Source organism: Triticum urartu, chromosome 5A, assembly GCF_056163025.1.
Source record: "Triticum urartu cultivar PI428250 chromosome 5A, HENAU_Tu73, whole genome shotgun sequence".
NCBI classification, from domain to species: Eukaryota; Viridiplantae; Streptophyta; class Magnoliopsida; order Poales; family Poaceae; genus Triticum; species Triticum urartu.
This window is the reverse complement of record NC_141877.1, coordinates 391484121-391498201: the sequence shown is the minus strand read 5'-3', so window position 1 is coordinate 391498201 and position 14081 is coordinate 391484121. Positions and strand designations below refer to the sequence as shown.

General features: G+C 48.2%; 1 protein-coding gene across 1 annotated transcript; it reads left to right on the top strand.

The window, feature by feature from the left end:
* The first annotated feature begins 4364 nt into the window (after window positions 1–4364).
* LOC125509197 (Cupredoxin superfamily protein) lies at window positions 4365–11355 on the top strand. The gene is made up of 2 exons (XM_048674110.2): window positions 4365–5297; window positions 10120–11355. The coding sequence occupies exons 1-2, from the start codon at window positions 4497–4499 to the stop codon at window positions 11077–11079; spliced, it is 1761 nt and encodes a 586-aa protein (XP_048530067.1). The 5' UTR covers window positions 4365–4496; the 3' UTR covers window positions 11080–11355.
* The last annotated feature ends 2726 nt before the right edge of the window (window positions 11356–14081 follow it).

Below are 14081 nucleotides of genomic sequence, written 5' to 3'. Positions count from 1 at the left end.
GGCTCTGGAGGAAAACCTCTGATCCGCGGGATCAGGCGATGAAGGCGCCTTCACGTCTTCTTCCTCCTTGAGGGCATCGTCTTGGAGCCGGCTACAACTGGAGACCGGTGGTGGACGGCATCTTCGCCGCGGTGGTTGGCGGCATCTTCGCCGCGTGGTTTGCTGAGGAGGCTGTTTCGGGGGCATTGATTTCTGTATGGCAACGATGACGGCGTCGAGAGGAGCTTCGGTCGCGGCTCGGGCTTTGATAGTCGGATTTTCCCGGCGTGTCCAAAGTGCTCTTCCGTGGGTTGCCTGGTTGTTTTGAAGTCGGAGCTGCGGTGGAGCAAGTCCAGGCGGCGACGATGACAGGCACTCAGTGGTCGTTTGCGGTGAGCACGGTCAGCGCAAGTCCTGCATATTTTCCTCCTGATGCTCGTCGTCAAAGTCGGAGCTGTCGGTTGTTTGTGTGTGTGGCCATCTGTTGGCATGTGCCGCCGTGGCTTGTGCAGCTGTCCCGCAGCTCTGTGTTTCATGTCGGTGGCCAGGTTGGCCGGTGGTGCCCATTTTATGGACTGGATTGTATCGGTTTTAGCCTGGTTTTCCGTCAATTAACTGGGCAATTCTCCTTCTTCTTAATCAATGAAAATGGCAATTTGCCTCGTTTCAAAAATAAAAATAAAAAAATAAAATGAAAAATCGTTCCAGATTCTCAGTGCCTTGTTTTAAGTACAGCAACGTCATGATTTTCATTGCAACAAAAATAAAAGGAGCAATGGTTTGATGCAGATAAGGGCATGTCTGCATATGCATGACATATACGTACACGCTACTGTTTCATGACATGAGCTTGAGTGCAGAGCTACGAATTAGAGCCGCCTCTGTGTTAAACGTACGCAAACTGCCTTAATTAATTATACCCGTGCTTAATCAGTCTGGTACGTATGGAGGATTGTGTCAAAAAGGAAAAGGAAAAACCGTAGAGAACACGGTATAACATCCCTTGTGGATGAGCTACACAATGTTCAACTGAATAGTTTATCAATTGACATCGGAAGAAGAGTAACAAGGTTTATCCAGCTCCGGTGAGGGAGGACGATGACAGTGGCATGCTTTTAGCTCGCTTGAGTGTTTGCAGTCGTCGGTAGATGGTCTACAGACCTGGATGTAATTTCTATTAATTCTAGTATTCTTTGTAATATCTTGATGTTTGATAAATAGATTGGAATCATCTATAAAAAAATCCACTAAAAACAGAAGAATGGTTAATCCGGATCGAGCTCAAATGCTCCCTGTAAACAGTAAAATCAGAAAAAAGGAAATGTAAGCTAAACTCAAAAAAGGCAACAATTTCTGTTAGAAAAGCAAAAAAGACGGACAATTCTCACAACTTTTGTTAATTAATGAAAATAACGAGTCTTTTGCTTCGTTCAAGCTTTTTTACTCCGTAGAGAAAGAAATTATATCATCTGTGGATGAGCTACACAGTGTGCACCACACGTGAAATAATTCTGCATTGGTGATATAATTAATTAGCTAGACAGCTAACTCAAAGCGAGTGAAATCTTTTACATTCTGTTCTGGAAAGAGAATCGCTTTGATAAATCAGAACATTCCAGTTCAAAAGAGCGACAATAATTTCTTTGCAAAAAGGAGAAAGAGAAAGAAGACATCATTATTTTCTAACCAAGCCGCATCCAAACAGTCGGTGAACAGAAAATGTCAAGGAAGCGAAGGCTGGAAGGTCGAAGATAAAGCTGGCTAACAGCTTTGCTTTTCTAAAGATCTTTTCTAGTTGTAATTAGTAGTACACGTGAGAATGGGAATGATCGATTTCTGGGAAACCAGGTAAGGGGATACTGTCAAATAACACCAGCTGTCATGAATAATAGTTTTCTTAGTGATGAAATTATGAGCATATCATCGCAGTTGATTCTTGAACGTGCCCTTGATTTTGCTCACCGCCAATCTCAGTTCTCAACTACTCACGGTTGTTGCAAAACACGATTACAGTGCGACAGGTAATAACAAAATTAGTAGCAAAATTTGGCACGGAAACCAAATTCGGCTCTAGGGAGCATATGCCCATGCGCGGCAAAAGCCATTTTTGCAAATGTGAAAAAAGTATGGAAAAAAATTAAACATGCATATTTTTATGTCCAAAACTCCAAATGTTCTTGTGTAAAGCCCAAGCATTTCGGTATGTGAAAAGAAAAGTCTAAAACGGGACTCAAACGTCAGGGCTGACCGCACCCCTCATATCTAACCCAAATATGAGGCGGATATGAGGACGCCCGGACGCGTCCCCCACGTAGGGTTGAGGATGGGGTCCCACGCGGAATCGCCCAGAAACCCGGCAGTCCAACGGACGTCTTCTCCGTCGCCGCGATGTGAAGGTCGTGTGGCGACGCTCCGGCTTGCTGCCCGAGGCAAAAATCCGGCTATTTAAGCCGTCCGCCGTCTCCCAACCCTAGCCCATCCGCCTCCTGCAACCCGAACCCATGTGTCGAAGGTGCCGGCGGAGCTGCAGCTGCCGCCCATGTACCCGGAGCCGGGCACGGAGATAGTCGACATCTCCGATGAGGAGTAGCTTTAGGTAATCTACATAGCATGTAGGTTTTTTCTTTGCATGCTTTTGTATGGGTTTAAAAATTTTAGTATGAAGTGTTCGGATGTAGTTTTATAAATTTGAGAAGTGATCGGTCACTCAACGTTTGAAGGGTCATATTTGTCATATTTGAGGATGAAGGCGCGAAGCATCTGTGAGTTGCTCGCGAAAACAAATACCAGTCAACAGTCAAAGCTACAGAGCAAAATCAGCAGAGAATCAGCAAGCGCGTCCGAAAAAATCAAGCTATAAGACCACCAGCTCGCAATTAATTAAGTGTAGCCATGCATGCATGCTTGTCATGCTCGCAACTTCCTAGTTGGTGCGCTCCCTGTTAAAAATGATACTGTTCGCTTCGCAAAAAAATATAAAAAATTGATACTGTTCGTTCGCGTGGACCAAACGTATCTTTTAGCGGGGGACACCGGACGAAATTTCGTACTGGACATTTCGCGGCTTATGTTCGTTTTATGTAGAAAGAGAAGTGTCAGAAACCGCTCTTGTCCCGGGTGCAAACCTTGTTGAGAAAATAACCGTTGACGTTCAGTAGTACTAAAACTTTCAATTAACAACACGTACGCAGACGTTGACACGTACTACTCCGTAGGAAGATGCGCTTTCACTGACAGAAAGACACGGGGAGAAACGCGATGACCTCAGCTAACCATGCGGTTAGGGTGCTGCAACGGTAACATGCACCCGATGGAGGCAACCTCAGGAGCGCCAAGCTTAACCAATGGCAGAGCGAGCATGGAATGCTTCTTCAGATATATGTAATGTGCAAACAAAGTTCGAGCCTGTTGCCCTACTACTCACTCAAGATCGGAGTACGTAGAGCTGTAAGGTGAATGTTCCAAACGCGGAAGGACAATATGCACGCCTGTAAAGTGTAATAAAGAGACTAAAGAGAGCAAAGGGAACACCCAGCTGCCTCAAAGGAACTTGTCCAACTAACGTATGCACGCGGGCTCGGCGACCGTTGAAAACCTGATCTGATCTGATCATATGCATGCATTTTTTTTAGAGAAAAACCATTTGCATGCATGCAGTCTACAGCAGAGTAATGCTACACGTACAAACGAGTTACTCCCTCCGTCACGGTTTAGAAGGCGCGCTTAGAAATTCTCTGGGATCTAGGTGGTTATCTATTGGTTGTGGGATGGACTAAAAAATAGCATTCACACTACGCATGCATATAGAAATAGTATATTGGAGTACTAATTAGCTATTAAAAATAAATGCAATGCGCCCTAAACCTTGTCTATTGTGGAAACGCACGCAAATTTAGCTGTGCCTTCTAAACTGTGATGGAGGAAGTACAAGCTTTTATAAAAAGGGTTAATTTGATTGGTCAATAGGTGGTGAGGCGGCCCACCCCCTGAAAATCAGGGAGGGCAAGTTTATGATTGGTTAGTAGATAAAAAAAATTCTAGGCTGCGTGTAATTGCGTGTAACTCTTTGTATGTTTAGCATTATTAGTCTACATCATCTCGAAGAATGTATACAGCACGGGGCTAATATGGGCAGTATATACGGGCTGACCGACGCTGCGACGCTCCCTCATTTACAGTGGCGCGGTATGTACTTTTCACCGACCTCTTCTATTTTATTTGAGAGCTATTTAATTCCACCTCGTTTCAGTTTTGAAGAAGACAGGAATGAGTTAGTGCCAACTTGCTACCGATGATGGATTAGTAGCACCAAACGTACTGCCAGTCGCCCGTTGGATCAGAGAGACCGGCATGGCAATGCCAATGGCATGGATGGTTTCAAGCCCGGTCCCTATAAATACACCGGACAACAGAGCAAACCATAGCGAGCGCGTGCCCTTGCCCATTCCGGCACATAGCAACGGACATTCCCTAGCCAAGGCCACACCATCCTCTCCTCAGCTTGCTAGCCGTAGGCCATGAGCGGTGGTGGCGCAGCAATGGAGTCGTCGTTGCTAGGCGCGAAACAGCTTCTCCTCTGCTGCCTCTTCCTCTTCCTGTGGGCGCTCGCCGCCGTCGCCGAGGCCAAGACGGTGCACGAGCAATGGGACATCAGCTACCAGTTCACGCACTCGGACTGCGTGCGCAAGCTGGCCGTCACCATCAACGGCGGCACCCCGGGCCCCACCATCCGCGCCGTGCAGGGCGACACCGTGGTGGTCACCGTCAAGAACCTGCTGATGACGGAAAACGTGGCGATCCACTGGCACGGCATCCGGCAGCTGGGCACGCCGTGGGCGGACGGCACGGAGGGCGTCACGCAGTGCCCGATCCTCCCGGGGGACACCTTCGAGTACAGGTTCGTGGTGGACCGCCCCGGCACCTACATGTACCACGCGCACTACGGCATGCAGCGCTCGGCCGGGCTCAACGGCATGATCGTCGTCGCGGCCGCGCCCGGCAGCGCCGACGCCGAGCCGTTCGCGTACGACGGCGGCGAGCACGAGGTCCTCCTCAACGACTGGTGGCACAAGAGCACCTACGAGCAGGCCGCGGGGCTCGCCGCCGTCCCCATCGTGTGGGTCGGCGAGCCCCAGTCGCTGCTCATCAACGGCCGCGGCAGGTACAACTGCTCGGCCATGGCGTCCGACGCCGCCGCCGCCTGCAACGCGACGCACCCGGAGTGCGCCCCGCAGGTGTTCGCCGTGGTGCCCGGCAGGACGTACCGCTTCCGCATCGCCAGCGTCACCTCCCTCTCCGCCCTCAACTTCGAGATCGAGGTAAATTCAATCGTTGACGGTGTTCAAAGTTTCTTTCTTCAGCACGTACTGTAGCTGCACGTACGTAAGTTGGTCTTGGTTCTGTCTGACTGCTTCGTTTGGGAGGTGTGCACATGGAGACGTAGTACGTGTGAGTGAAAATAACAATACGAACGTATAGCCGGCAAAGGCGACCAGGGACATGTGGATGCATGTGCGCGCATGCAGGCCGACAAGAGAGATCGGGGCAGACCACGGTCAGATATTCACATTGCACCGAGGAGGATCTGATTTTCGATGCCCTCCGCCACGTTCTTGTTGCTGCCAGCTTGCCACTGCTACCATTAGTGGTAATAGTATACTCCGGGTAGTATCTTTGCTTAGCCGGCAATCAAGGCCGGCCGGCTGTAACATGAAGCCGTGTTTCGGGCGAGCTTCCCTCCAAGCAAGTTATCGCCCTTGAAGATTTTATATTAGTTGTTACTACAATCCAGATCAACGGCCGGCCGGCGACTTGGACCTCCATCTACGATACATAAGCCTCTCCATGGACTAGTTTAGTACTGATTCCAAAATGGATGCAAGTGGAAACCTCAAGATCCGGAAACATATGCTTTAGTTGATCGACCTTCTTCTCTGTTTGGCTGTACCGCCAGAGTCAAATGGGCAGGTAGAAGCTGAGAAGGTGTTTGTTTCCAGGGACTTATTGGTTTAGGGACTTAAAAAAGTTTCTATAAGTCCCATCTAAACCAAACAGGAAGGATTTATAGGAACTTAAAGTGGGCATTTGAAACTTATGAAATAAGACTCTCAAGGAGGGACTTATAAGGACTTTTAGTTGTAATATGGTCTTATAGAGACTTATAAATCCCAGAAACCAAATAGATAGGGACTTTTTAAGGAATTGAGACTTATAAGTTGGGACTAAAAAAAGTCTTAGGACTTATAAACCAAACATGGCCTGAGTCATTTCGCAGAAACCACCTGGCTAGCCAGCCAGTAGCATTTGTAAACCACGTCGAAGTCCAGGACTTGAGACACGTACGTACGTCGTCGCTCGAAACAAAACAACAACTAAGACATTGCACCTAATGGTCCAAGGATCCTTGTCAGATATTGACTTGCATCCACTTCGAGCCTAGACGTTTCAGACGTTCTCATCTACCCATATAGAGCTAGCGGCCAGCGTAAACACTGTATATAGGTGGTACCCAGTACCCATCACCATGCAACATAATGAGTGCGCGCGTGTCTGGATCGATATATGGACGTGGACTAGAAGTAACCGCGTAGCACTGTGTCTATCCACCGCTAACCTCCAAGTAGGATGAACTGGATCGATCCACTGACCACCCACATGCATGTAACGTCTAGTTCTAGTTGGCCACTACACTCCCTCCGTCTCATAATACAAGAATATTTTTGACACAAAAAGCACTCTTACAATATGGGACAGAAGAATTATACATTTGAGTAGTATAGCTAACATGCAACTTGTGTAGTAGTACGGTATGTACCCGCGACAAGCAACACATGCAGACTCCTGGCTAGTCAATGACCTATATCTTGTTACGCATATCACGTAGGAAGGCCTATCTTGTTGCGCGTATCACGTAGGTTCAGTTTAACAACATAATCCACTCGTTAGCGTGAGGAAGATACAGATAGGATTAAGATCATTTCCCAGTAACGTACACATGCCTACGCACGCTTCTTAGCCCTGTGGTGTTTATCTATTCTCATTCCACATACACGTCAGAGCTGGGGTTCAAATGATCGATCGATTGATCCCGATCACTTAGAAATCGTTGATTGGAGGGGTTGGTTGGAGTACACATATCATTCAACTATTTAATTATATATGTTAGGTTCCACAGATAATTATACTAGTATAATGTTAGCTGGTTGATTTGGATGAAAGCTAGCTAGCGGCCACGTCTATATCGCGCACAGCACAATGTTCCAGTCCAGCGTTGGGAACAGTACTGCTCAACAAACCCAACATTTATCTTCTGCCCTGCCATGCCGCTCTCCAATCTTTGAAACGGAATTAACAAGTTGACGACGATGTGAAAGCGCAAGGGCGAAGGCAACATGTATGTATACTTAACCTAATAAAGGTGTCTCACCGTCATGACATTTCGAGGAACAAGGTGTGACAGGGAAATCATGAGCAAATACGCTAGCAAACATAGGAAACGCCAAGGAAATTGCTGCCATACGTCGAGATCGTCCAAAACTCACCCCATATATATATGCCATTGCAATGGAGAATGGAGATTCGCTAGCTAATCCTTTTTGTCACACTTTACCCATTTGCGTAAACAACGTTTTTGCCTATTTGCGCGCTTGTATTTTCGATAGCATAGTTAATCGGTGCTGCTAAATCTCAGTCAACTTAGACTTCGGGAAGTCTAAGTCGACATGTTAACCGTTGGATTGTTTCTTGCGTCAGGATTCGCGCATGGGGTTTGTTTTGTCTCGATTGGCCTGTGTAGGGCGTGCGGCCGGCCTGCTTTCATTTGTTTGTCTATTTTGGGCCTTTTTTTGGTGTCGGGTGCTTAGCTTGGGCGGTGGGCTGTGGCAGGTGTTTAGCTGCCATTTTTTGTCGTTATTTTTTTTGTTGGGCTGCGACATTGTTTACACGGATCGGAAGACGGAGAGGGGCCGGCAGATGCATGTGCTCCTTTTCCACGAGCGATGAATTAAGTTATCTCCTTCACCCCTTTTGTTTGGTCTTTTTTTTCTCTTTTGTATATTTTCATTCATTCACTGATACCCATAGATATGGGAGTATTTTTTTCAATTCCAGTAGTATGGATCAAATAGAGTTTTCCAGTAGCAGATATAACTAGCAGAAATTCTTCGTAGTTTAGATCTAGGTGTTTTTTTGTTCTTTTGTGTTCTTATTCAACTAGCACTTTAATTTTGCTCGCAAAAAAAGTAGGGGGTTACATTTTTGTGTTTTTAGCATTTTTTTGGACATATCTTTGCACGTTGCATGGTTGCAATTGTCTTCCAACACGAATTGCAACCATATCCTGCTCGCAAAATTGCATGCCTCCCAACACGAATGCAACTGAACTTTGTTTTTGTTAGAGGGGCTGGGAGAGGTGGGGGCAATTGCATGTGTACACTACACATGCAATTGCATGTCTTCTAACACGGATGCAACTTGACTTTGTTTTGTCGAAGGGGTGGCGGGAGGGGGAATTGTTGCATGTGTATATTAGGCATGCATTTGCAACCATCAACCTAGACTGGAATTGCATGTCTTCCAACGCGGATGCAACTAGACTTTGTTTTGTAGGAGGGCGGCAGGCGAGGGGGGGGGGGCGTTGCGTGTGTATACTAGGCATGCAACGACAAGTGTCGCCCCGACTACAATTGCATATCTCCCAAAACGAATGCAACTGAACTTTGTTTTGTTGGAGGGGTGGGAGAGGCGGGGGAGGGCATTTGCATGTGTACACTACACATGCAATTGCAAGCATCAGCACAGACTGCAATTGCATGTATTCCAACACAGGTGTAATTGGGCTTTGTTTTGCCGAAGGGGGATGGGAGAGGGGAGAGTTGCATGTGTACACTAGGCATGCAACTGCAAGTGTAACCCTCGACTGCAGTTGCATGTCTCCCAACACGAATGCAACTGAACTTGCTTTGTTAGAGGGGGGTGCGAGAGGTGGGGGCCGTTGCATGCGTACACTACACATGCAATTGCAAGCATCGGCCCGGACTGCAATTGCATGTCTTCCAATACGCATGCAACTAGACTTTATTTGTCGAAGGACGACGAGAGAGGGAGACAGTTGCATGTGTATACTAGGCATGCAACTGCATGTGTCACCCCTGACCGCAACTGCATGTCTTCCAACATGCCTGCAACTGGACTTTGTTTTTTTGGAGGGCGGTGGGAGAAGTGGGTCGGGGGTTGAATATGTACACTAGACATTCAACTGCAAGTGTCGTCCTCCGACTAGAACTAAACGTCTTGCAACATGCTTGCAATTGGACTTTGTTTTTGTCAGAGGGCGGTGGGAGACGGGGGATAGTTGCGTATGTACAATAACTTCATTTCTTATGGAGACAGGGGTGGCAACAAAATAAGATTTACGAGCTTTTTTCCTCATGGAGACCTTCATTTATTTTTTCGGAAAAACGGAAATTTTTATTATTTTATTATTTATTTTGGCTATTCAAATCAAATGAAGATCAAGTTTCCTCTCATGCATATCAACTTAATAATTTCATTTGTTTGTTTCTATTTCTTTGTTATTTGAAAGATTGATTTTTGTCTTTTAAAGTATAAAATTTTATTTGAATGAAATGATAAAAAGGAAAAATAAAAAGAGAAGAAAGATGACACGAAGAGGAGGAATGGACGATGAGCGACATTGTACCCCCAAGCCAGTGCAATTGAGTGAGCAGCTTTTTTTAGGGGTAACTGATTTTTTTGTTGCGGTATTTAGAGTTAATTGATTGAGCAGCTGATCGATCTATATTATACAGCAGTCTTTGTGTGTATCGATCATATTATACAGGCCTTGGTTGAACGACATTCGTTTGTACGCTGTAGTTGAGGAGGAAGATGTTGACCGTGACCACGTGGGTGAAGCCCACCATGCCTTTTATGACCCAGAACATAAGCCCGCAGGAGGAAAAATACAAGCCAGCGGCCCACAAGATAAAACAGGCCTAATTTAACATATATGACGTCACCTGATTGAGACTTCGCAGTCGACTGATTTCTAAACAGATCCATAATTAATCTCCATGCAAATTAAGGCTGCGAAAATAATGGATATACTGTTGGCTAACGAACGTAACCGCATGCATGCAGGGCCACGAGATGACGGTGGTGGAGACGGACGGGCACTACGTGAAGCCGTTCGTGGTGAAGAACCTCAACATCTACTCCGGCGAGACCTACTCCGTGCTCATCAAGGCCGACCAGGACCCCAACCGCAACTACTGGCTCGCCTCCAACGTGGTGAGCCGCAAGCCCGGCACGCCCACCGGCACCGCCGTGCTCAGCTACTACGGCGGCCGCAGCAGCCCGCGCGCGCCGCCGCCCACGGCGCCCCCCGCCGGCCCGGCGTGGAACGACAGCGCCTACCGCATCAACCAGAGCCTCGCCACGGTGGCGCACCCGGAGCACGCGCACCCGCCGCCGCCGCGCGCCGACCGGACCATCCTCCTCCTCAACTCGCAGAACAAGATCGACGGGCGGATCAAGTGGGCCATCAACAACGTCTCCTTCACGCTGCCGCACACGCCCTACCTGGTGGCCCTGAAGCACGGCCTGCTGGGCGCCTTCGACCAGCGCCCGCCGCCGGAGACGTACAACCACACCGGGTACGACGTGTACGGCGTGCAGGCCAACCCCAACGCCACCACCAGCGACGGGCTGTACCGGCTGGCGTTCGGGTCGGTGGTGGACGTGGTGCTGCAGAACGCCAACATGCTGGCGCCCAACAACAGCGAGACCCACCCGTGGCACCTCCACGGCCACGACTTCTGGACGCTCGGGTACGGCGTGGGGCGGTTCGACCCGGCGGTGCACCCGGCCACCTACAACCTGAGGGACCCCGTGATGAAGAACACGGTGGCGGTGCACCCCTTCGGCTGGACGGCGCTGCGGTTCCGGGCCGACAACCCCGGCGTGTGGGCCTTCCACTGCCACATCGAGGCGCACTTCTTCATGGGCATGGGGGTCGCCTTCGAGGAGGGCATCGAGCGCGTCGGCGACCTCCCGGAGGAGATCAGGCGCTGCGTCAGCACCAAGGGCGGCGGCCACTAACCGATCACTTTCAAACGTGTCGAAGTTCAGCTACATTGGTTCCGTGCATTCATTCATTTGTTCCATCATATGAAAATCCTATTAGTAATGCATTCTTCTTCTTATTTTTTTCTTTTATTCTGTGTGGGTGTGATGCATTCACTAGTATGAATGTACTATCAACCGCAAAAAAAGTACTATCATACGTACATGTTGTATCAATGCACTTATATATGCTGTAGATTTTACGGTGAGCAAAATGCAAATAGTTTTTCTCTCCCGTCGGATTCCTCGAAACGTTGAGCATTTTCGAGCAGCTTCATCAGATTTCCGGCAGAAATGGCAGCGACATTACTGTCTTTTGGAATAGATTATGTTGTGTGTTATCGTTGTTGCACGGACTTAGAGCATAATTGGTTTGATGCCAAAAGTTAACACGCCAATATTTGGTAAATGCCAAATATTGACTAGTGATTGGTTGGCTACAAGCTTTTTTTGTCAGTCTCACAAAAAATTGTCAAATTTTGGCAACTTTTGATGTTGCCAAATATTGGCAATGCCCAGAATTGACATCAAAAGAATTATGCTCTTAGCATCGAGCAGCTTTGAAGCTAGGTGCACAAGGGTTTTGATCTTTTTTTTAGAGAAAAGACATGCGTCCGATTTTATAAATAAACTCATACGGAGTGGCAGCAACAACCAACGGAGCTCACACAGACCAACCAAAGTCAACGAACCACTGAACACAGGGCAAACAGAACAAGAAGACATCAATTCAACGGCACGCAGACCCGACAAAAGCAAAAGGGGCACACAGGCCACCACCTACGCACACAAAAGGCCCAACAGCTACGATGAAGCGCCAGCGGACGGAGAAGACATCAGGTTTGCAGACGCCCGCACTTTGTTGATGAGCCCCTCCATACTATCAGGGTCCGCCCATTTAATCAATAATTTCCAATGCTGCAGGAAAATACACATTTTAAACAGGACGTCGGCGGGTTTATTAGGAAAAACACCCTCAATGGTGAATTTGTTTCTAGTAGTCCAAAGCGCCCAGCAGAGGGCGCCCAATCCAATCCAAAATAGTCTCCTGAACCGACCCTGTAAGTTGGTCGTCAACAAACGGACGTCGGAGAAGGAACCGGGGGCCTAGGAGGTGTTCAACCAAGAACGGACACACCCCTAAACCAGCTTGGCCAAGACACAGTGGAGAAAATATGATTAGTGTCTTCAAGGTTAGAGCACAGTGGTAGGCAGAGCCAGGACCGTTCCACTTCTGAATCTGATCAACGGAAGGAAGCCGGCCCCGAAAGGCCTGCCAGAGGAAAATTTTGATCTTCGGGGGATCCTAGCCGCCCAGATATGCTTAAACTTGGAGGAGAGGTTACCAGAAATAAGCCTAGCATACAGAGACTTGACTGAAAAATTCCCAGACGCAGTGTGAGGCCAGGAGACAGAGTCCGCCTCTCCCGAGAGAACAAGGAACAAAGCAGCAAGACGATGCCAGTCCCCCAACTCTTCAGGAGAAAGGGATCTCCAAAAACCCAAGTCCCAGTTGTTGCGAGAGAGCTCAGAGATTGAGAACTTAGGATAAGGACAATACGAGGACAAAACCAAAAAGGAGGTCGCGAGGGGGGCGTCTCCAGACCACCAATCCAACCAAAAGCGAGTTGACACACCGTTATTGACCTCGAATTTAACATGTTGACGGAACACATCCCTGACCTTGACCAGATCTTTTTAAAACTGTGAGCCACGAGACGCCGAGGCGAACATAGGGCTACCAGCTGGGAAGTACCTAGCTTTGAGAATATTGAACCAGAGCATGCTGGGAGTGGCGGTCATAATCCTCCACCACCATTTAATGGTGAAGCAGCTATTCATCACCTAGGTGTTCAGAATCCCAAGCCCCCCAAGGCTTTTTGGTTTGCAAATGGTATCCCATTAAACAAATTGGTATTTACGTTTGTTATCCGCAGAGTTCCAGCAAAATGCCCATCTATGTTTGTCAAAAACCGCATGAGAACCTTTAGAAAGTTAAAAAAAACATAGTGAACATAGGAAGCCAGGAAAGGCAAGAATTGATAAGAGACACTTTGCCAGCAAAGGTGTTATATCTACCACGCCATGATAAGACTAGTTGCCCACCTTAGACACCAAAGGTTTGAATTCATTGGTACATAAATGACAAGGAGAGATAGGGAGCCCTAGGTATTTGAAGGGAAAAGCTCCCAGAGAGCAGTTAAGCAGGTGGGAAACCCGCAGCGCTTCGGCCTCGTCAACTCCCGTAACAATCACCTTGCTTTTACAGAAGTTGATTTTATCCCCGACAAGGCTTCGAAACATAGAAGGATAAACTTGAGATTAGCGATACATCAGTCATTCAACTCCACTAGAATGATCGTGTCATCCGCATACTAGAGGTGAGTGATGCCTTGGGGAAGGAGGTGGGAAATGACAGGGGAGATGTGTCCAGCCAAGGCCGCCCGGTCGAGCATACACGATAAAGCTGTTGGGGAACGTAGTATTTCAAAATTTTGCCTACGATCACACAAGATCTATCTAGGAGAAGCATAGCAACGAGAGGGGAGAGTGTGTCCACGTACCATCGTAGACCGAAAGCGGAAGCGTTTAGTAACGCGGTTGATGTAGTCGAACGTCTTCACGATCCAACCGATCAAGTACCGAACGCACGGCACCTCCGCGATCTGCACACGTTCAGCTCGGTGACGTCCCTCGTACTCTTGATCCAGCTGAGGCCGAGGGTGAGTTCCGTTAGCACGACGGCGTGTTGACGGTGATGATGAAGTTACTGATGCAGGGCTTCGCCTAAGCACTACGACAATATGACCGAGGTGTAAAACTATAGAGGGGGCACCGCACACGGCTAAAGATCAACTTGTGTGTCTATGGGGTGCCCCCTCCCCCATATATAAAGGAGGGGAGGAGGAGGCCGGCCGGCCACAAGGGGCGCGCCCAAGGGGGGGAATCCTACTCCAAGTAGGAATCGGTCCCCCCTT